The following is a 24,480-nucleotide window of genomic DNA, read 5'->3' as shown; positions in this document are numbered from 1 at the left end:
TGACAGCAATTTTTTCAAACCAAAATTCTAAATGAACGATGTTGGTCTACTAAACCTCCTCTTTTGCTTTTGTAGTAATGAAACTCTAAAGTATTTATTTATTTAAATTAATGTGTACTGTATTCAAAAAGCAATCAAAAAGACATAGTTTGATCCAATCACAACCAAATACTTTTTTGGATCAACAATACGTTTAAATTTATACGTTAAATTACTTTAATAATGCAACAATTTGACAGTAGTCTTAAATACTATAATAAAAATAATGAAAAAAATTAAATTAAATAAGTAAAAAATAGTTTGAACCACAACCATTTTTTTTTTGTTGGTAAAAATATATACTGTAATATTTGAATTTAATAACCCAACTCCAATTTGACAGTTCTCTTAAAGTCCCCCTGCAGATCTTTGATCACCAAAAAAATTCTTCAATGCCTTAAAATAGCCTGAATGCAACTCTACACCCTTGTCTCATTTAGTATACGTGGTTCTATGAATATGTAAATTAGCCCCGCCTCCACTTACTCACACCAGCTCAGATATCCACTTGTTGACGATCACACGTTGACTGATTAGTTTTAAGGTAGTTTGTGACGTCAGAAACACCAGCGATTTCAAACTGCGAATTTGAGACTGTCTTTGGTTTACTGCAGTTTTAAGGAGAAAATACTCAGCAATGGTGCTGACTTATGCTTTAAGACAAACCATGTGCAAATTCACATTAAAAACAACACATAGACATATACACAACATTAAAAACTTGATTTTATGACAGTTTATTTAAAGCCCCCCCTCAGGGGGGTTTTAAATCAAATATATGTATAATACAATTAAAAAAATAATTAAAAAGAAAAAGTTTAAGCCAATCACAATCTTAAAATATGTCAATGCCATTGTTTTTGTCTCAAGATGCACAACAATAATGTTTTTTTTTCTAAGGCACGTTTATAAAAGCTACTTAAATGCCCTTTTGAACTAAGGCCTAATCCCGGCTTAATTTAAGCCCTGTCTGTGAAGCCAGGCCAAGGTTTAATACAATAAAGTCAAATACTTAAAGTAAAACGGCGGAGGAAATATTGGTTGGTTATATCCCCCTTTTCATGTCACTAAGTTCTGAAGGTTCTGTCAAAATGACAAAATGGCTCCCCTCTGGCTGCACAGCTCAGACGAAAACTACAAGCTTGGCACAATAAAACCTCCTATATCATTCAATGAATCCTCAGGTCACAGAGGAGCCATGGAGGCTTCTCTGGAGGATGAGCTGATGGACAGTGCCTGTTCTTTTATAGGTCAGTCTACAATTTTCAGATGCCACTGCACAGGCTTCAAGATCTGATATTGTCACCGGCATGAACGTGACCTAGTTACAAACGTTCAAATCAGCAATAATCAAATAGGTCCATCAATTCTGTGGTCAACCTAATGTGATTGCAAAACGATCACAAGCATCTTTTTATAAGGTGCGTGAAACTCTTTGCTTAACCACCTCATCTTCAAAAAGTCCTTGAGGAGCATAACAAGCATTCAGTGGTAATGAAATCAGTGGGCACACAGACATCAGTGAAGAACGACGTACTCGGAGCCCACCACTGACACACAGTCAATCCTTATTTACTTAATTGCATGGCAAGCAGCTCACATGGAGCTATTTGTCTCTCTGTCTGTCCCACTGTTTGTCAGGACGTTTCATCACTGGCTGGGTTTGCGTCTCCGCTCCCATCTGTGCCCGTCTGTATGCGGGAGCTGGCAGTGAGACAGCGCTCCCCATCACCGGCAGCGCAGTCTGCATCCCCATCTTCCAACCATAAATCCTGAAATAACGGAATGCAAGAGCATTCGCTCCAGACTGCGCTGCCACGAGTGAGAGAGAAAGAATGCGTAACAGCTGAAGAGAGAGAGAGAGAGAGAGAGAGAGAGAGAGAGAGAGAGAGAGAGCGAGAGAGAGAGAGAGAGGGGAAAGAAAGAGTAAAAGAATGAGAGAACGCCTTTGGCTTCTCAGATCCAATTAGTCGGTTGTGTGTAGTCGCTTCTCTCTCCCTCCTTCTCCTCGCCATCTTAATTGGAAGCCGGAGAGACCAGTCGAAATCGCATTAACAGAGGTCCTGACAGAGAGGACCATCAATCTTTTTTTATTACGGTGTAATGGGGGTTCTTGGGAGCCGCAATTCGATTTGTCACTGGCCTCGTTCGCTGATAACAGGCATTTGTCATCACTTTCCCTCGCCTTAATGTTATCATCTCGGGCTTGACAGCTGCCTCCATCCAGGGAGTCCCAGCGACACAGCACATCCGTCAACATAATATTTCCACGGCCAAGGGGACTGCTACAGCAATAAGCCACATTAAAGCACTTATGAGAAGAAAATCTGTTGTCATTAATTAAAATGTTGGAGCGAGCAGCAGGTCTTCTGTGTGAGGGTACTGTGTGTGTTTGTTTCTTTATGAGGTGACAGTGGGAGTGGGAGTGTTGAAATATTCTCCCGCTTCCTGCCATTGTCATTATGACAAAATGTCTTGCTCGAAAGTGGGTATTCTGCTACCACATCTTGACACATTCATACGGTGCATGCATATTGATGCATTTTGCTACTAAATATATGGTTTAATGTCTAATACATGTATTCAGAACACTGAAGAGGATCATGTGCCTATAAATACAGCATACCTTCACATTCACTTGCTGTAGACACCTTGATTGCCTTCCTTTTTCGGACAGCAGGGGGCAGAGTTGTGCCTGTGATGACAGGTGTTGGGCCGACAGTAGATTCCTCTGCTGCTAATTAGACCAGCATCCTCTCCTCCTGCTGACCTACAGGACACAGACACTCATTCCATCAGGGGAGTCAATTCACAGTGAAATATGAGCTGCCGTATTTAGAGCTGCACTGGGTGGGTGGCGATTTAAGAGTGACTTTATTCTACAAAACAAGATTCAGCGGGCATTATTATCCATGCTCCTTCTCACCAATCAGTGAAAATCAGTGTATAAAAACCAAAATGTCAGCGCTACCTGAAGTCGGTGGTGCAGGTTCTTCAAAGTCTTATCCGTGGAAAATATCGAAGCTGTGCCTTGTGGGAAATAAAATAGATCTGGATCAATAGGGCCATGGTGGCCCCAGACCACCCAATCATGAGCTTGTCCCACCTTGATAGATAGAAAGACAGACAGACAGTGTGTGTGTATGTATATTATAATGACATTTGAATCAAAAATAGCAGAACATTGTTTAGTAGAAGCAGAATAAAAATAAGTATGATGTATTTCAAAACCTTGCCGGCACTGTAATTTCCTTGGGACAGTACAGCTGTGCACAATGGCCCATCGAGAACCTGCTTAACCAGTGACCTTGAGCTCGGTGTTTGAAGACTGCCCAAACAGAAAGCTAGACACAATTCAGCTCACAATTTCTCTTCTTGGAGCGGGAGACGCAGGCGTATGATATCATTAGTTTGTGTGGGTCTCTTCTGGGGAGATCTGGAGAGGCTCACACAGATGGAGAGCACCGCCCAGGGGCTTGATAGACCAGATAAACCCATTCATACTCGCACAAGCCTGGGATAAGAGAGAAAAGACAGCACTATACAAGCACAAAGCTCTCTATATAGATACATATCCATAATCTGATACATACCTTAAATGCAGTAACGCAGTACCCTCCAAGAGTACTATATTAAAGGTGCGTCTCAAATGCGTATCTGAATATAAACTGCAGTACAGCTGTTTGGTATCCATAGGGGAAGGTGAGAGACTCTTCTTTTTAATTAAGCATTAAATCTGCCTCTTCAGTGAGTTAATGAAGCTCTTTTCTGACTGGCAAAGGCACTCTTTGGAAGAAACCAATGGTGTCTGTACTCAGATCCTGCTTTGTAAGCTTTTTTTCACTCCGCACCCTGATGTTCTCAATAAATGGGTTACCACAGGCTCATTTAAAACACTTTTATTTGGTGTGTTATAAAGTTTTGAATACTATAAAAATATTTTTAGTACATGTGAGGTCAAATATAGTTATATCCATATAAATTAGATTGAAACTCAGATATAATATATATATCCTTAATATACTATATTACCTTAATACACTACCCTTCAAAAATGTGGGGTCTGTAAGATTGTTTAATGTTTTTGAAAGAAGTCTCTTTGGCCCAAGTTGGCATTCATTTGATAAAAAAACAGTAAAAAAAAAGTAATATTAAAATAACTTTTTTTTTTTATATATATTTTAAACAGAAATGTATTCCTGCTTTGACGAATCTGAATTTTCAGCCATTAATCCAGTCTTCAGTGTCACATGATCATTCAGAAATCATTCTAATATGCTGATATTTTTTAGAGAGTTCAAAAGAACAGAATTTATTTAAAATAGAAATCTTTTGCAGCATCATAAATGTCTTTGTCACTTTTGATCAATTGAATGCATTCTTGTTGAATACAAATTTTAATTTCTTTTAAAACAACCTTACATTTTTTAATGGTAGTGTATACAGTACGTACTAATACACATTTACAACTGTAGCAGTATTCAAAATGACTGTAAATGAAATTCAACATTATTAAAACAAAGTTATATGTAAAATACCTGTGCAAGTTTGATCTCAGTGTATTTAAAGTTGCTACAGCAGTCTCTGATGAGGTGGTATGTTAGCACCTGAGCATTTCTAAATGATCCAATGCCATTTAACGCTCACAATGTGTGCAAGAGATCATTATATCAAGAGATCAACTATATACGATAAACATATGTATAAGGCCTATATACATGAAGAAATGTCATAAACATGAAAAATTGTCAAAAAAAAAAAAAAATCTAGCTTGTGATTTCAAAAGTTCTCAAGAACAATATACATGTTGCAATACATGTATATGTCATTGTCCTTGCACACAAGGTATCACAAAGCTCAGGATGTTTAAGCATCATAACAAAACTAAATCTGATTCTGGTCTGAATCTGATTCTGAAAACTAATTACAGCTCAGGTTTTGTTATAAGGAGGAATGGACCATCTTGCAGTCTGAGCCCATTGCGCATAAAAGTAATATTCAGTAGGTGCATGACCGAGCCTTTCAGTCAGGCTTTTATTGCATGGATGATAATCGATATGATTAGAGTCGATCTAATCCCTAAACTTTTCTTATGCATTGTTTGCTTTCATCTGAGTTCAAGGACAGGAAGAAGAGCTGTCGAATTCAAGTGAACCATTCTCAAGTGATCCATATCCATTCATCTTTTTCAGTTTGAGCTGGTCTGGGTGAGTGAGGGCCTGGCTCTCTTCCACAGCCTCTTTAGTAGCAAACATCTGACTAATCTCTACAAACGTCTTATTTTTAGTTTCAGGAATAACAAAGTACACGTAGATGGCCACTGCCAGACACACGGAACAGAACACCAGATAGCAGTAGGACCCAGCAGACATCTGTAGCAGAGAAATAGGATGGAATGCAAACTAAGTTATTCCTTTTTAAAGCAGCTGAATTAAATGAAGATGATTGAATTTCACACTGATTGACTTTGACAAATGTTTTCAATGCACAAGGTGACCTCAATCCTGGAAAACCCTTTTCTGATTATACGCTGTGTACCCTTAGCTTCAACTGCGCTATATGAAGACGATACCTGAAGGAACGGAAAGATGAAGCCGATGGTGAAGTTCGACATCCAGTTAAGAGACCCTCCCACGGTGTATGCGGCAGGACGATGGGATTGCTTGAAGAGCTCAGCGGTGATCAGGAACGGAACACCCGCTAAAACAGACACATCCGAAATTAATGGTATATCATGACAGCATGTTTATTTTTCATGTTTAATAACCGAACTTCATGTCAGAGAAAAAGTACTGTGAAACCTAGAACTGTCATAGTTTTTTAGCCTAATACAATGCATAAAAGCATAATATTATGAATGCACTTTTATGCACATGCATGTACGCTCTGCTCTACTGTAGTGCAACAGTTCTTGGAGGGAGGATAATAAACTAGCTTTATGAAGAGCTCGTTATCTCAATATGCAGGAAGCAGAGATTGTTCCACTGCTTAAGTTCTAATCCCTTTTGGTTACAAGTGAAAAATAAGGAGGCACAAGGTGTTATTTCAAATGTAATGAATTCAGGAACAAGCCAAGCGATGGCTTCATTATTTGTGCGTGATAATTGCAGCAGGAGGCATGCTGCAGTTAAATTGATAAGGAACTCTGCTTGTAATTCATTGTTCATGCAAGATTTTGTCTTAAAAAGCCATATTCATCATTGTTTATGAACAATGAGCCATAAAAAATCCTAATTAAAGACGTAATTACACCGATTGAGACTGGGGCCTGAGAATGAATTATAGATTTTGGAGTTGGGTTGGATAATGCATCAACTCAGTAAAGCACTTCTAGTCTCATTCATCACTGTAGCAGAGCTACTCCTCTCTGTTCTTATTGTGCGCATAAACTATGATTCTCATGCTCATCCAGCACTAATAGAGGGAAATACACACTTTAACTTTCATACTCTGATCTTCGAAACTCTTTAAAATGCCAATATCTTCTCAACAGTACAATTTATCATCACTATATCAATTTAATGTAATTCGGTCTAGATTTCTAAGATATCTGTACACTATTATCTGTTCTGTCTAACAATAACCAAATATTTTTAAATGAAAAAATGTGATTCACGATTACACATTTTTGTGTAAACTAAGAAACTCAATAAATCTGTATTGGAACAATGTATCTTCTGATTATGTGTGCTTACATAAAAGTATATTTTCATAAATTTTTCATGTAACATCTAAGTTTTAATCTAATTTTTTTTTTTTTAAGTTATGAAAAATATGTAAAATACAATGTAAAAAAAAAATCTCTTAATGGATTAATAATGCTAGATAGCATTAATCCTAGTGAATTTGGGTGAACAATGTTTATTAAATACTTAATGTTTATTGAAATACATAAATAACAAGTATAATATATATACTAACAAGTATACATAAATAACAATAAATAATAAATATAATAAAAACAAATACATTTGAAACTACTTATTTCTGAAAGTTTGAAAGTCGTTAAACTATTCTGAACAAATAAAATGTAAACATATGGAAAATATGGACACAATATAATGTCTTTGTAAAATGAATATACTGTATATGACAACACCATCTAATTCTCAAACATATATTGAGGTCTAAGCTCTTGCTTTTCAAAATTCTTCCCCCAGGTGTCGCTATTTCACTATTTGAAGACATCATCTGGGAATTCAGGGTCAAAGAGCAGGCAACTACTCATCCAATTGAAGCAGTGCTTTACTGAATAGGTCTGAGCATGACTTAAGGTGATGTAGCCATGCAGATTTAGATTAAGCCATGCAGATGTAGATTAAAAGAAGAAAGGGTGAGAGACACAAAAAAGCTCACCTGGTCCAATACAGAACCCAGCGATTATACCCACCACACACCCCACACTCACATATTTCATGAAAGGCACATGTGTCTGAAAATATGATAATAGGAAATGGTGATAAAATGATGTAAAGATAATAAAAGTGTGATAAATCAATCACATGCAAAATAACGACACTCTAGCTTGCCCAAATATTTGCTAAGAGTTATTTCAAGGGCAGTGCAATTTAAATTTAATTCAGGTTAGATTTATGTATTTTTCACTTTATTAATTATGTTTTACTTACTTGAAGAATGAGAGACAGTGTTATCCCAGCACAACAAATTCCCATGACACCAAAACCTCCAATTATCAATGGCCTTCGCCCAAGACGCTCAATGGTGAAACACTGAAGGAAAAACAAGAGATGTAATGTGGATGTTCACAATAGGCACTTCCTTTTTGTCTCGATCAGATTAATCAGTAACTGCTGTCTTGAAAGGATGGCTTTTGGTAATTTTTTGAAAGCAAATGTTGTAAAAGCATAAAGTGGAACCCTGTTTTTTCATTAAATGCTGCTAAAATTGAGCGCTAAAGCTGTGCACTGTTGACTTAAAGGCGGGTGAAGCTGACATAAGAATGAATAGCTGTAATTTTATAACCAATCTCTAGCGTTCCTCTTGTGTGCCATTCGCCTCCCGAGTGAAGGCCAATTGACACTGACAGCAATGAGTTCTTCTGACTAACAGTGTGCCTCTTTCTCTCCGGTTGCTGCTGGTGCATCACTAAATCCTGGCTAAGCGACGCAACTGGGAGAGAGCAAGAGGACTGTATCTGGCCTTCATTACAGCTCTGAGATGTGACCCAAGGAAGGAGGCGGCAAAAACAAGACACATCACTCACTCTAACGCTCATCTTATACAGTGTTTTTTTTATGAGTGTCAAAGCAGAAAAATACACAACGTGAGCTGAGAAAGATTGAGGGCAAAGCTAAATGAAATTGATTGAGATATGAAAAGACGTTCTTTCTCAAATGTAGCAACTCTAGTGTAGTAATAGACCAAGTGATGTCTAATAAACTATTTTGCGTCACTATATAACCTTGTCAGATAGTCTTTTTCCACTATCAATAATTGAAACAGACAATTTTCACATCCGAATCTGTGAACGAATCGGTAATTATGAAAACTCACCCCTATGGGGCCTTCAACAATCTCTATAGCTTCAGTTCCTACAGTGGTGTACTATATGTGACCCTGGATCACAAAACCAGTCTTAAGTCGCACGGGTATATTTGTGGCAATAGCCAACAAAACATTGTATGGGTCAAAATTATAGATTTTTCTTTTATGCCAAAAATCATTAGGATATTAAGTAAAGATCATGTTCCATGAAGATATTTTGTAAATTTCCCACCTTAAATATATAAAACATTTATTTTTGTGAGTGGATGCAGCACAATCGCCAACAGAAATGGACAACTTTAAAGGCCATTTTCTCAATATTTCGATTTTTCTGCACCCTCAGATTCCAGATTTTCAAATAGTTGTATCTCGGCCAAATATTGTCCTATCTTAACAAACCATACATCAATGGAAAGATTATGTATTCAGCTTTCAGATTATGTATAAATCTCAATTTAAAAAAAATTACCCATAAGACTGGTTTTGTGGTCCAGGGTCACATAAATCTAATCATTCTGAAAACAAAATAAATTTACACGAGAAGCAAAATCATACAAGATATTTAGAGATTGTGATATATGATTGATATAAGAATATACTGACTTAAGTTTTTTTTATGTTTATGAAATATTCTCTGTTTATGAAAACTCACCCCTATGAGGCCTGCAATGATCTCTATAGCTCCAGTTCCTACAGTGGTGTACTGGATCTCAGGGGCTGGGATTCCAGCGTTCTCAAAGATGTCGTTGGTGTAAAACCAGATCTGGGGAGAACATGAGAAGGTAAGTGGAAGGATAGTGATTTTGGCTTGTACAGGTGGCATATCGTGACTGCGAGCGGTTACGGCATACAACACTTTAGATTCAATTTGAGAGCTGGAGGGCTGTGTGTGAGGTTAGGCAGGGGGGTAATCAGAGAGAACACAGACGGTTTGAGAGCTGCTGGGACTGCAGAGGACACTCACAGCCTGCCTCTCTCCTGCTGCTCATGCAGAAGTCAGCCAAGACTCACCACCTGTCAGCCCCATTTACACTGAATACACACACAGACGCTCACAGGGTCACCTGCCACCTAAGGGCCCTACAGTCAATGTCATTTAATATTCAAATTTGATATCAAAACCCCATAGGGCAAACCTGGATAGTCCTACTAGGATTTGACATCAGCAGTTCAAGACTATGTTTTGGGGAATTAAAGTTACTGTGAATTTGCAAAAGAGGCTCAGAGAGTTTTTAAGTACAGTAGTTAAAAAGACAATGCTGATATTTCAGCTTTGCAGCCATATGAAACTGTAAGGATATGCTGTTCTGTTGTCCAGCAAGCAATTTTTATTTATTTATTTCATAATAACCTCTGTAAAGGCCAGGCTAACTGAATAATGCAAGTCACACACATTGTCATGGTCTGGAACTCCTCAAAAAATTGTTTTCTTCTTCCAGAATCAGTGGAATGAATGTCAATGTCAGTAAATGAATTAAATTGATGAATCGCCACTGGGATTATAGCTTTTATTTATAGCCTTTGCAGAAATAGAAATTGCGATTTGACAAAGTCCAGATGGAATCTGCAGACTTTTTTTCAGCATGATTTCTACTGATTTTGGGAGATTTTCAGCATGATTACTACTGATTCTACTGATTTTCTTTTTCTACTGATTTTGGGAGATCTGTGGAATTCTGCAGAATCTGATGTGTTAAAGGAGAAGTTCACTTTCAAAAAAACTTTTGCTGATAATTTACTCACCCCCATGTCATCCAAGATGTCCATGTCTTTCTTTCTTCAGTCGCAAAGAAATTAAGGTTTTTGATGAAAACATTCCAGGATTTCCCCCCATGTAATGGATTCTATTGGGACCCAAACGGTAGAAGGTCCAAATGACAGTTTAAGTGCAGCTTCAAAGGGCTTTAAACGATACCAGACGATGAATAAGGGTCTTATCTAGCGAAACGATCGGTCATTTCCAAAATAAATAAAAAAGTTTAAGTTTTATAAGCACAAACGCTCGCCTTGCTCTGTTCTGTGATGCGCGTTGAAGACGTCACGTAATACGCAATTACGTTGAAAAGGTCACACTTGACGTGTTTACAAATGTGCGGAAGGAGGACCATATACACATTTTCAAATGTATTTGTGTCAGTTTATCGTTTAAAATGCCCATTTCGTGTGCGTATCCTGGGTGTTTTAATATTAAAAAGCCAATAGACAAGCAATTCCCGCACACTATCGTAACTTGCAAAGAAGTAATATTTATTCACACAACGTTTCGGTCACACGACCTTCATCAGGAGTCACTCCTGATGAAGGTCGTGTGACCGAAACGTTGTGTGAATAAATATTACTTCTTTGCAAGTTACGATAGTGTGCGGGAATTGCTTGTCTATTGAAACGATCCACCTGGTCTTATTATCCTACGCACCTATTACCTGCAGGTGTGCGATGGAGCTTGTTTACTAATATTAAAAAGCCAAAAAGAACATTTTCTTCAGGACAGAAATTTTTCAAGCGTGACCTTTTCAACGTAATTGCGTATTACGTGACGTCACGAACGCGCATCACAGAACAGAGCAAGGCGAACATTTGTGCTTATAAAACTTAAACTTTTTTATTTATTTTGGAAATGACCGATCGTTTCGCTAGATAAGACCCTTATTCATCGTCTGGTATCGTTTAAAGCCCTTTGAAGCTGCACTTAAACTGTCATTTGGACCTTCTACCGTTTGGGTCCCAATAGAATCCATTACATGGGGGGAAATCCTGGAATGTTTTCATCAAAAACCTTAATTTCTTTGCGACTGAAGAAAGAAAGACATGGACATCTTGGATGACATGGGGGTGAGTAAATTATCAGCAAAAGTTTTTTTGAAAGTGAACTTCTCCTTTAAACACAGCTGAGAAGTGTCAAATTAGCCAACATCAAATGAACGATTTAATGAACAAAAAGCAAGGAGTGAGGAATATTGTATAACTTTTCGAATGAGTTCTGGGCTCACGGATTCTGTGTGGGCCTGGTAATGAGCTCTCTATTGGTCATTATCCTCACTATTACATGAACAATTAGTCTGCCACCAACAACATTTCAGGGCAATAATACAATTAAAAGACATTTTTAAAGAAAACAATTAAAACTAATAATTCTACAGCATGTCACACTGGTAAAACCTTTAAATGTGATGCTAGAAAGCTTTACACAGTTCCTTTGGGAGAATAATTCTTATTCATAACCCTGATTCTGGTCATAATACAGAGATGCCATAAAAGAGCCATACAGAGGCAAGTTTAAGGTGTTTGGTGTTTTATGCCCCCAACGGCGCCTTCCAGGCAGCGAGGGGATGGGTAGGTTTAAGGTTGAGGGTAGGGTTAGCTGCCTCTAAGGAGCCATTGGGGGCTTAAAACACCATCGAGCCAAGTTTAAAGGGACGGTGTCAGCTGACAGGTGTCAACTTCAAAACTATACCATCAAACTACTACTAAGAAAAAGAAAAGCTATCCTTTTCTGGAATCACAAGCTAATACTTAAATTGTTAGCTCTGATTTAAAGGGGAACGTTTATATATCAAAAAAGATCTGCCAAATCACTATAATCACCCTTTTAACGATGTAACAATTAAAAAATACATCTAATTTGCTTGAATAATAGCTTATATTTATTGCTGTAGCAGAGTAGTGCAATTTAGATTCCATAAACATTCCATGAATTTTTTTTTTTTTTTTTAATTTGTTAAGCTCTGATGGATAAAGAGTGAGGTTTATGTCAGCTCTGTCCTCTTAATCATCTGAATAATTAATCTGCAGTCAAGTATTTTAAAAAGGAAATTCGCCTTTTCTGATGAATAAAGAAATGAGGGCTCTTTAGCCACTTTAAATTCTGGCCCATAGCCAATGCTCTGCTGCACAGGTTGAACTCACTTTAGGGGCTGTTTTGGATCCGTGTGAATGGGGATTGTTTTGACAATGGTGTCGTCTGTATGCGGAAAAGTAAAAGTAAAAACTTCTCCATTTTAAAGGAACACTCCACCGTTTTTTCATATTAAACTATGTTATTCCCTTAACTAAGACGAGTTGATACATACCTCTCTCGTCTCAGTGTGTGCACTCAATCGCTCTGGCGCGCGGCGACACTTTGATAGCACTTAGCTTAGCCCAGTTCATTCATTAGGATCCAAACAGAGATGAAGTTAGAAGCGACCAAACACCTCCACGTTTTCCCTATTTAAATACAGTTACACGAGTAGTTACACGACTAAGTATGGTGACACAAAATAAAATGTGGCGCTTTTCTAAGCGGGTAAAAAGGATAACTATAATGTATGGCGGAATAGCACTTGGGACTCGGGAGCACTTCGACTCGGCGCAGTAATATCATCACTCCTGAAAAATCCTCTCTCCCTCTCACTTCTGTCATTAGAACCAACGTGACTTTTTACTGCGCCGAGTCGAAGTGCTCCCAAGTGCTATTCCGCCATACATTATAGTTATCCTTTTTACCCGCTTAGAAAAGCGCCACGTTTTATTTTGTGTCACCATACTTGGTCGTGTAACTACTCGTGTAACTGTATTTAAATAGGAAAACATCTCTGTTTGGATCCTAATGAATGAACTGGGCTAAGCTAAGTGCTATCTAAGTGTCGCCGTGCGCCAGAGCGATTGAGTGCACACACTGAGACGAGAGAGGTATGTATCAACTAGTCTTAGTTAAGGGAATAACACAGTTTAATATGAAAAAACGGTGGAGTGTTCCTTTAAGCATATCATTGTCGTGTAAACGTACCCTTAGTTTCCTGCTTTTTATTTGATGTTGGAAGAAATTTTGTGAGGCTTTAGAGGCTAAATACTCACCATACCCAGATCCCATCACTGTTCACTGTGTTCATATCATCACCTTTCTATTACAGGGAAGGAGCAGGTACAACAAGCAATCTCAAAACATGCAGTGTAGCGAGCTCTACATGTAAACCAGCATGTTAACCTTACCGCATCAATGCCAGACAGCTGCATACCGATGTTGATGACCACAACAGACAGGACCTGCCAGCGAACTGTTTGGTCCAGTAGTAGCTGCCAGACAGACACGGTCTCAACTGAGGAGAGAGAGCGTTGCTCCTCCTGCATCTCCTCTATCTCTGCTTGGATGTTGCATTTGGTTCTGTACCATTTCAAGGCTGTACCAACAAAGAGAACACAAGATATTGGTTTAATCTTTATTATATCAAAGATTTAACACGAGGTGCCTTTTTTTGTCACTGTACCATATCCCAGTCATACCATTCCCACCACATACCCAACTTAAGCATGACCCATGAACAAAATAAAACAAATAATATACACCGTAATACTCATCTCATGGCAACAATCACCCTCCTACATGTCAATGAAAGAATGTGTGCCTATACTGCAAAATAATAATTTCTTAATCAGAATTTTGTCTTATTTTCCAGTAAAAATATCTAATCACCCTTAAAACAAAATAAATTAACTTGAGATATTAAGACTATCAGAACATGTTGATTTAAGTTTATTTTATCCCACTGTTTCTTCTTTTTTAAGCAAAAAAGAAAAAAAAATATGTATAATGATAATATATATTAATGATATATATAAAAATATGGTAACACTTTTATTTTACAGTGTCCTTACCATAGTAAAAACAGTAAATTATGCATAATTACATGCAACTAACCCTCAACCAAATCCTAATCCTACCCTAACCCTATAGTAAGTACATGTAGTTGCTTGATATTACTCAGTACTTAAATATATAATTACACTGTAACAATGACACCTTAAAATAAAGTGTAACCAAATATATATATAATGAATATATTTTCAATATATTTTATTAGATTTATGCTTTAAAAATGCCAGTGTGGTAAGAAAAATTAACTTAGTTCAAAATCAAGACAAAAATACTGATTAATAAGTTGATCTATTGCATATAATGAATTATTTTTTTTAATTCATGGTAGATTTGATGGTTGAATAGGATTACGCCATCAATAGAGAGATTCATCTTTTGAAATATACCTAAATGCCTCAAATTCTTACTCAAAATAATTTCTCTCACCAGTGATAGTGGCATGAACATTGTGCTTCTCAATCAACAGGTAGCGTGGACTTTCTGGAAACCACGGTAACAACATCAGCTGGATAAAGGTAGGGACAACCACAAGAGAGAGAAACAGTGGCCAGTGCTCCTCCTGTCAAGAAAAAAAGCACAAATTAAAACAGAATGCTGAACTCTATTTCAGAACTTTAATGAAAATGTAACTGTATGATGTTAAATAGATTATAGAAGTTAAGTATGCTGTTGCACCTTCCCCAAAAGTTCATGCAGGCCCAAGATTTGAGCTGAGAAAACCCCAGCACAAATGAAAATGCTGGGCATGAGCCCCAGGAAGCCTCTCAGGTTTTTGGGAGCGATCTCTCCAAGGTACATGGGCACCACGCTAAGAGAGATACCTGGAAGATGGAGATGAGGAAAGCATATCAGAGTCCATTCATGTCTTATTTTGCTATACATGCTTTTTTTCAGTTGGGACATACCTGAATGTATCCCTGTGACAAAACGACCAAAGATGACCATTTCGGGCGAGCTGCAGATCCTGCTGAATCCCATGAAAGATGCTGCTATGAACACCAGTACAGTGGAGTTTACCACTGTTCCTTTCCTGCAAAAGCAAACCTTGTGAAGTCCTGCTCTGGCACTGCTCATTAAGCTAGGACAGTCATGCTTGATATCCGGACACCTGGGAGTTTAACTATCAAAACCAGATAACTGATGTTCCATGACAGTGCTGGTGGGTGAAATAGCTGCATTCCTTGATTAGTTCTATCAAGTTGTAAACTTTCCCCCTGATTTACAGACGGCTGCACCGTGTTCTGCGTTATGATCACCTTACTGCTATAAAACATTTTGCTGGACTGAAATTGATTAGAACAATAAATAGGATCATGAATCATCGTCTTTCATTTGCATTTAAATGTCTGCAGTCAAATCTTGTGGCGCCACTCATAGACACTCAGAACAGACTAGACAGGAGGGACTTCCAGACTCTTTGGAGAGCACGAAATAAAAGTGTAAGCTATGGCTATCGTAGCACATAGCACACATAGTTAGAAACTGGTTAATTAAACAGTTTTGTCACTATACAATAATACTACATGCTGCCACAGATATAAAAATTCTGGCTGTGGCCATAAAAAAAATCGGTCATTATTTACTCATCCTGATTTTGTTCCAAACCTATCTAAGTGGGGGCTGGATTTGAATAATGTACTAGTAGCTCATTTCCATACAATTACAAAGAATGCAGACAGAAGCATTCAAAAAGGACAGAAAGCATCATAAAGTACCATAAAAGTGGTCCCAAGACAGAGCTATTGTTTGGCATCAGAAGACTTGGAATATAAATCACACGGACAACTTTTCTGATACTTTCATTGTGCTTTTGTCTTGTTTTTTAAGCTCTATATTCTCCATTCACTGTAATTGCACTGAAAATCGACCAGTGTGTTGTTCAAAATTAGTGTTCCATGGAATAAGTCAGCAACATTTTGAGTAAATGATGATAGCATTTTTATTTTTGGTTGAACTAATCAGGAACAAAGATGTCCGGAGCCTAGTGGACTGAACAAAATGTCTGCTCTTTTCCAGAGTACAAACAAGGCCATTTACAAGGCAAAGGCAAAGTCATTCAGTGCTGTCAGAGAGGTCAGGTGGGGTGACAGATGAGAAAGAATATACCTCGGTGGCCTTGACACTCAGAGGAATTTCTGGTAGAGAGACCAGTGACCACACTATGCCAGATGTTATGGGTCTCCTCCAGACTTACCTTCCAAATTTGGTGACCAGCGTGCCCACCATCAAAGAGCCGACCAGGCCTCCAATCGCAAACACAGAAACGGTGAGAGAATACATGAGCGTCAGGGCCTCCTCGTTTAGTCCAGTTCCATTACGACTAACCACTGTACGGTTATAGAAGTCTTTAATGTACTGTGAGAGACAGGGAAATGGAGAGACAGAGCAAATATTTCACAAAAAATCCTGTTAGCATTTACTCTTCACCATACTGTTGAAAAACTGTTGGGCATCCTTTTCAGTGGAATTTTTGAAGACTATTTTGGTTTTTAGTTTTACCATGTATTGTAAGTTAAAAGGATTTTCACACTACAAAATAAAAAATAAAAATAACTATAAAAGTTTCATAATAGTAGTCCATATGTCCCGTGAGAAGAACTTCATCGCCTGAAGAAAGCAAGTATGTTTCGGATGTCATGATAGTGATTTTACTTTTGGGTGAAGGTGAACTATTCTGTAAATTATTTTTTACATATATATCACTGTCAGATTCAATTCATGTACAGAGATGCATCATGACCAGCCATTCCAAATTTCAACAACTTTTCATATTTAAAGCTTCTGTTCAGTGAGACACATCTATCTACATGGACTTACAAGCCTCTGTCCCGTAAAAAGCTCTTCTCTCTCTTTTTCATTCTATGTCACTCACTTTTCTGCATATAGGCCTACTTTAAGGTCACAGTCTAATTTAATTACAGTTTATGTACCTTTTCTTTTCCCATTCCAAATTAACTCAAGCTGGAACACTGCAGTAACATTTAAAAGACTTGGGAGGACTCCAGTATTTCAATTTTTCTCAACTGAACTAAAACTGAGTTTAACAAAAATCTAGATTACCGATAACATTGATTGAGCTTCTGCTTCAAAAAAAAAAAAAAAATATAAAATCCATTTCAGCAGTAATTTTGGGATTTCTGTTTGAATCCTCTTCTTTAGCATGTGATGTTCCAAGAAAAACAGCACAAAACAAAGCCACTTAAATAGGGTGTATAACAGCCAGTCAGGAGACCAGACAGGAAAATTTAAATATTTTCATCATTAACAGGCTAATGGGGCAGGGCAAATAGGTCCCTACTTATATACATGAAGAGCTGCTAGAGGCAACCACTGCAGAACAAAATGCCTGACAAACCAAGATGAACAAATAACATCTAACTGAGTCATCTATAAAATATTAAAATAAGGCATCAACACTTTGTTTCTTCAAGTTTATGGAGAAAGCCTAAGGAGATTATATATATATACACACGCTTATATTATATATTAAATATACAGTTATATTAATATTTATATAATCCCACAATTCCTTCAATTTAATTTTACACACTACAACAAAAATGTCTAGAATGCATAGAATTGTGTTTAATCAACATTCTCTGAGATCTTGCGTAAGTAGAGACTCTGTTCAGGCCACTTTGTTTATTCTAACATGACATGCATCTCTCTACTGGAAGCCACTTTTTTGTGATGAATGGAAATGTATTGGTTATGTTATCTACTGATTATCTTTTTTTTTTAAGAGCAGTTTTGGCAATCAAGGTATTAAGTATGTAAATGAGCTCTTACCCCAGCAGGAGAGTTGACCACAGCTAAGTTGTATCCATAGAGCATTGAGCTACCAAAGGAGGTCAGGAAAGCCACTGCCAGCAGAGATGAGGTAAGATGCTATTAAAAAGAAAAGAGCAAATATGTATGGTCCATGAGCTGTAATTTTCCTCAATTTTTCCTTAAAGCAGCAAGCTATCTCTGTTGTTTCTTTATTTTTTCTAAAAAAATAAAAAAGCTTTGAAAGAAACTATGAGCACATGTAGACCTGATGATATAGAATCACATTCAGAAGTAATCTCAGACATTCTTACTGTGTTTTGGAAGAACTAAATCAGAAATGAAACAATTATATTGCAACAATATATTGCAAATTACATAAATAACAGGATTACATTAATATGCATGTGGCACACATAAAAATATGTTTATAAACATTTTTAGTTTTATAAGCAAATATATTTAAGTTTAAAAACATTCTATTCTATTAATCTTAAAATGTTGGAGCAAAGTTTAGGTCAGACGAGGAGAGAATAGCTTTCTCATAGTGTGACTTCAGTGGTCGTTGCACTTCAGATCATGAGTGGAAAACTTAATTTGTTCCACTAAGTGGTCAGATGCAGTTGCTTATGTATAGTCCTACATGTGAGGGAAGTTGTTGAGAAAATGTCTTGTGACATTAACTTAATGGCTTTTCTTTGTTCTACACACCATTTCTTACAAAAGAAAAATGTGACATTAAAGATTACATTAAATATTATTTTACATTTTAAAAACTATTAACGTTATTACAAAACCTTAATCAACCAAACTTCAACGACCTACTAAAATAAACTTTAATAAAATATTCTGCTATTTGAGGCATATGACAATCAGAAAAGGATGATAAGACAACTAGAACGAAAACAAATAAGTTAGGATAGGTTACAAAACATAGGCCTACTTATATTTATAACAAAATAACACAATTTAAAGTAATAAAATAGTCTACTTACCGACGTTATTTTGCCTGGACTCGTAATTAACACTTCTTCGGCCATTTTAAAGTTGTTTATAGGCTACAAGACTTCTTGGGATAAACCGTGTGAGTTAAGTTTAGTTAGTTACTACTGGCCGTCTTTTAGGGCTAACGTTACCGGCTTCTCCACCGACTTCATCTTTCGAAATGAGGGTGTGGTCATAGCGGACATGAGGGTGTGGTCACACTGGATTGACAGCCAAAACATCGTATGATTGACAGCGAGGCGGCCGCTCATCTCATCTGTCCTGCCCTGCACGCGCGCTTCCCGCGCTGCACTTCCGATCTGAAGGCGCGAGTCTCTTAACAAGGCCAAGCTTGTACAATCACATGACAGTCAGCAACGTGATTCCTGCTGAAATCAATTAGCTAAGTGAATTTACAAGGTCTGCGCTCACTAGAATGATGGAACTACGGAGAATCATATAGTAAGTAATCCAAAAAGACAGCACGGGGAGCAACAAGGCGATATTCATAAACGGTTTGGTGTATCAATCGATTTAGAATAGATGAGTAGGCTACATAAGCGTTATTGAATGGTGTCAATTCAGTAAATTCAATGAGGAGATTTTTGTATTTTTCTATGTAAGTTACATTTCTGAAATGCACTCTCTGTAAAGCTGCTTTGAGACAATATGTAGGCCTATTGTGAAAAGCGCTATACAAATAAATTTGAATTGAATTGAGATAGTTAAAAAAAAGTATATATATATATATATATATATATATATATATTATATATATATATATATATATCTTTAGGTATTTTAAACTTGTGTTTTGTCTGGCAGGCATGTGACGCCCACTTATTCTGATACAATAATTCATAATGGTTAAAGTTAAAGTGTCGGCATCTATTTTCTAAAAAACATGTTATAGATACTGAACAATTCATTTGTGCATATGTTTTAGCATGTTTTTTCAATCTTTTTTGATGGGAGTAATGTTTAAGCAAAATATCATTATTGGGACTTCCAGTGAAAATGACCGCTGAACCCTTGGCCCTGCAAGCTCGCGTTCATCCGCATCCATTTTGAATACAACGGCCACATTTCAAAATCCAATCAACAACCGATACATAGAAGTCCCCGCTCTGCATTTTTCTTTTTCAATTATGTGTTGGGTGGGTGTACAACAATACAGAGCAAAAGATCTGTCACTATTGCCATTTCATAGCGACTTTAAGTCCTGTACTATGTCTTTTGCTGTTAAATATGCTTATGCGTTGTGATTCTTGTGAATGACAATTAATGTTGACTTTAACTCTGAGGTGAAAGAAAGTAGTGGTGACAGTGTATAGCTCTCTTTGATTATAGCTACTTCCTGAATGTTTTACATTAGTAAGATGTGTTGTCTATGAGTCTATTTACAAAAAAGTATATTTTATATATAGCCTAGTGTGAATGTGTATGAATGAAATTCAGATGTACAATCATTTTGTCAGGTGTGACTTCACCTCCATTTACATATTATCTTCCGTGGCCTTATGGGATAGTAAAGTTTCCAGTGGATGTGCCCTTCAAAATCTCACCAGAAGTTAATCTGGAAACTTTTTGCCTACAATTTTATGAATACTATGAATTCGGACATGCTCCTTGGCTCACATACTGTTCCTGGTCTCTTATGTGTTTATTTATAATTAGTTTGAATAGATTCAAATAAAGTTATATGTAGAGTTTGAGTCACAAGTTAACGCTGATATGATTATTATTAGTTGAAGTGTGATGATGAAGATGACACGTTTTGATGCATGAAACTCAGAAAGTTCCAGAGATCTTTGTCACTGGCCTGTGTCTGCCTCCGGGCCTACAGGATCTGACTGATCTGTCATAAGACTCATATCAACAACCTCATGCTGCTTTGCGAAAATCAAGTTTTAAAACCCCGTACATAGTCTTAGGAGCCACCCAAATCGGAAGATAAATAAACTTGAAATGTAATATGTAAAGTCTCTTCTGTTTATGAATATGAGCTGCTAGCTTGGTTGCAGGTTCTGTTTAGTGTTTGCTTGGACCAGGGTCTGCTATCAGCAATAATTTTTGTGTTTGAGAGATTACAGGTTTACTGTGTTTGTGATGTCTCCAGACTCCCCACTATTGCATTGCTTGTATTTTGGTTTCTTATTCATTCAGTATACTTCAGGAGAAGTGAAATCTTTTAATTCACGTTGCATTATAGTCAGCATAAAATTTAAACTTACTATTTCAGTACTGAACACTACAGTAATGAGTGTAACATGGTAAATTATAATTTCAGAACAATCGGGCTGAATCCACAAGGATCTGTTCCTGATTTTATTTTTTTTGGTCATTTTTATTTGTTATTATTATTTAATTAAAATTAGAGCTGCACAATATATTGCAATTATTGAAATATCACAAATACTTTGTGTATACAAAGATATGCATATCACAATGGCTTGTGATAACTGAATGATTTTAATTCTTCAAAAAGTTACATAAAGTCAAAATTTTAGGTTGACGCAGATAGTAGAGAATAGACTGGACACATGACTGTTGCATACGTGTGAAATGCATAATGTTAAAAAGAGAGTTAAGGGCAATAAGCCATGGAAAAATAACACTCGTACGCACCTCTTAGACAGTGTGCAATCCCGAATTCAGTTCTGTTCTGCTGCTTATATGGCCAAATACATATTGTCAAAATGCCCGTCTTGGTGAGTATTCATGTAAACAGTTCGTTATGTCTTAAGTGTGAACGTAAACGGTTAAGAAAGAAACGCACATGTGACAGTATATTGGATCCTTGTTTTAGCTCTGCAAGTGACAGCAGCCTAATGAACCTGCTGCTGTCTGTCATTAATGTTAATCAAACAACAACTTTGGAGTTTTCCCCTCTTTTCCACCTCGCTTTTAAATCGCTTATCAATGCCCGTGCGGCTGTGCAAATTATATTTTTGCTTTCAGATTAGCAGCAATTCAGGGGTGACAGTTGCTTGAATGGTGGCTTCATTATTATTCTTAATGAAAAGCACAACAACAAAACAGTACAATGACAAACTTGCTTTTATTAAACAGAACTTTTATTTACAAAATGACTGCTTTATTAAAAAAACGAGTTGGATCGCCTCACTTCTCTTTTCAAGTCAGCACTCCTCACTCTCGTCACTAGGGGTGTAATGGTTCAAATTACTCACGGTTCGGTTTTTATCATGGTTTTGGGTCACAGTTTCGGTACGGTTCGGTATGTGCTATGTTAAGGGAAAAAATAACTACTGTCAAATAAAAATAAAGAAAATGAGAACAAATAATCAAACTACAAGCAACAGCACAAATAAATACAATATAGCAAAGATACAAATAAAATAAACAGTGTTTTTCAAGTATGTCAAGTCAAGTATATTTGTATAGCGCTTTTCACAATACATATTCTATCAAAGCAGCTTCACAGTATTAAATTAAAATAATACAACAAGGTTTGTTTCTAGTGGAATTTATTGATTGATAAAATTAAATTAAATATCCCCAAAAATATCCTCAACTGAGCAAGCCAAAGGCAACAGTGGCAGTTCAATTTCTGTTTTGAAGTATCTAACAGTTGTTTTCAGGTACAGAAATGAAATAAAGTAATCAAATGTAGAACAGCATTGCATATAATCTTCACTGTATTAAATAAAGATTAATCATTCAGTCAAAAGCAGTTAGTGATTTCCTTGTCTTTTGTTGTTTGATTAACATTAAAAAAAGACAGCAATATTATGCTGCTGTCACTTTAAGACTAAATGTACTGATACACATGCATTGTCTTTATCGACTGTTTACGTTCACTTAAGACATAACCATGTTTGCTAGGATACCCGACAAGACAGGCATGTTGAATAGGGGTGTTGAAATTAATCGTTTCTTTGATGCATCGCGATGTGGGCGTGGACGATTCTGCATCGATGCAGTAATAGACCATAATCGATTATTGTTGTTAGTCTACTGAGTTTTCTCTGACGTCTTTCGTCACATATGCACTTGTCTCGGTAGCGTAAAATGGCGGCAGCGAAACACAAAAGCGAGTAAAAAGAAATACACCCACTATTTTAACATTTACATGTGAGCGTGTGAGTGTGTGCGTGCGAGCGTTATTGTAACAAGTAGGCTACATTACTTACAGCATCATGCAATTTTAGTAGTGCTTATTAGTTCTAAATGCTCCTGTCGTCTGCTGTTATGTTTTGTTTGACTACATTCAGGAAGTGTACATTCTTGGAGCAGATAAAATAAAAAAGGGAGTTCATATATCTGACTGCTGGTATTCGTTTACAAAAATGTAGCCATGTGCAGTAATATTACAACACGTCATAATGCATTGTGATATCGAATCGTTGACATGACAATTGTAATCGAGTTGAATCGTGAGACCAGAGATGATTCACACCCTAATGTTAACATAATTTTTGTGAATTTGTCCATTCAAGCGCAAGACTTTCCGTGTGCACACACAAATCTTCTCATAGCATGTGCGCAAGTTCTCATTCACGTCTTCTTGCGCTTGAATGTTTAAATTGGCAAGGCTTAAATGAGTTTAGTTTAAACACAGATAGCAACCTGTGCTGTTCAGGTCTCACCTGTGCTAGCGCTCTCAACACCTGGGTGATGACGGCTTAAATGACTGGTCATATTAGAACATACAGCACTCGCATTGAACACAGTTTAGGGGAAGCCAGAATGCAATACCATCGACAGAAACATACAATAGCCCAACTCTGTTTTACCGTACCGTTCTCCACCTGCCGTTCGTCACGCACTTGCACCGTGGAAGTGCGTGCTGAACTTGAAGTCAAAATTTTTTATCGAGAACCGTTACACCCCTTCTCGTCACTTGATAAATTAAATCTGAATCCTGCTGCTGATCTGCGCTGGCTCTCATTAGGTTCATGCTGAATTGAGCAGAACACGCTACGTTTTAATTGTAGTGTCTGTTCTCTAACTGAACTAAATGATTTTTATTACTATAAAAAATCTAAATGACGGTGCGGTGGGTGGTGCTGCCGGGTGGGCAAATGATGTAATCAGTGTGCAGCTGAATACTGGTAACACCAACTATCGCAGCAAGCCTACTCCTGACTGAATAACTTTTACAGCTTTAATAAGAATCAGTGTTTATTTAATTCATACAGTGAAGACTTTTATTTTTACATTTGCTTGTTCAATTTCTGTTTTGGACATTATCATATCACACTCCTACGGTGGCCGAGAGAGCTCAACGCGCTGCAACTGAAGAAAACACATGCAAATTAAGAAAACATCTTCACAAGAAAACAACGAAAGTTCACAACACCACCAAATACAGAAACGCGTTGCGAATAGAACAGAACACAACGGAAATGTTTGACCCCAATAAGTGACAAACCCGGCTGGGACGTGCTTACTGCTTGTGAGCATCCCTATTTCCTACTCCCTTCGAAGGGCAGAGCCCTTGAATTGGGGACTTTGGAGTGAGCAGGGCACTTTTGTGCCATTATGTAGAAATGATGTGCCATTATGTGATAATTGTTGAATAATTT

The 24,480-nt window shown here is 37.1% G+C and overlaps 1 protein-coding gene across 1 annotated transcript; it reads right to left on the bottom strand.

Moving 5' to 3' along the window:
• Positions 1 to 3,924: 3,924 nt before the first annotated feature.
• slc2a15a (solute carrier family 2 member 15a) lies at positions 3,925 to 19,113 on the bottom strand. The gene is made up of 12 exons (XM_084093452.1): positions 18,943 to 19,113; positions 17,969 to 18,067; positions 16,374 to 16,534; positions 15,085 to 15,209; positions 14,855 to 15,000; positions 14,606 to 14,738; positions 13,516 to 13,703; positions 9,197 to 9,307; positions 7,668 to 7,769; positions 7,396 to 7,471; positions 5,612 to 5,739; positions 3,925 to 5,411 (listed from the first exon to the last, which is right to left on the bottom strand). Exons 1-12 carry the CDS (start codon positions 18,985 to 18,987, stop codon positions 5,157 to 5,159), a joined length of 1,569 nt encoding a protein of 522 aa, XP_083949578.1. The 5' UTR covers positions 18,988 to 19,113; the 3' UTR covers positions 3,925 to 5,156.
• Positions 19,114 to 24,480: the final 5,367 nt, after the last annotated feature.

Source organism: Abramis brama, assembly GCF_963993115.1.
Source record: "Abramis brama genome assembly, chromosome: 19".
Classification (NCBI taxonomy): domain Eukaryota; kingdom Metazoa; phylum Chordata; class Actinopteri; order Cypriniformes; family Leuciscidae; genus Abramis; species Abramis brama.
This window is presented reverse-complemented; position numbering and strand designations above follow the sequence as displayed.

Coding starts and splice junctions, on each gene's coding strand:
- slc2a15a (XM_084093452.1), bottom strand. CDS start 18,987: ATGGCCGAAGAAGTGTTAATTACGAGTCCAGGCAAAATAACGTCG. Junction 18,068..18,942: donor GTCCAGGCAAAATAACGTCG/GTAAGTAGACTA, acceptor TCTTTTTAATAG/CATCTTACCTCATCTCTGCT. Junction 5,412..5,611: donor TCATCTTTCCGTTCCTTCAG/GTATCGTCTTCA, acceptor TCTCTGCTACAG/ATGTCTGCTGGGTCCTACTG.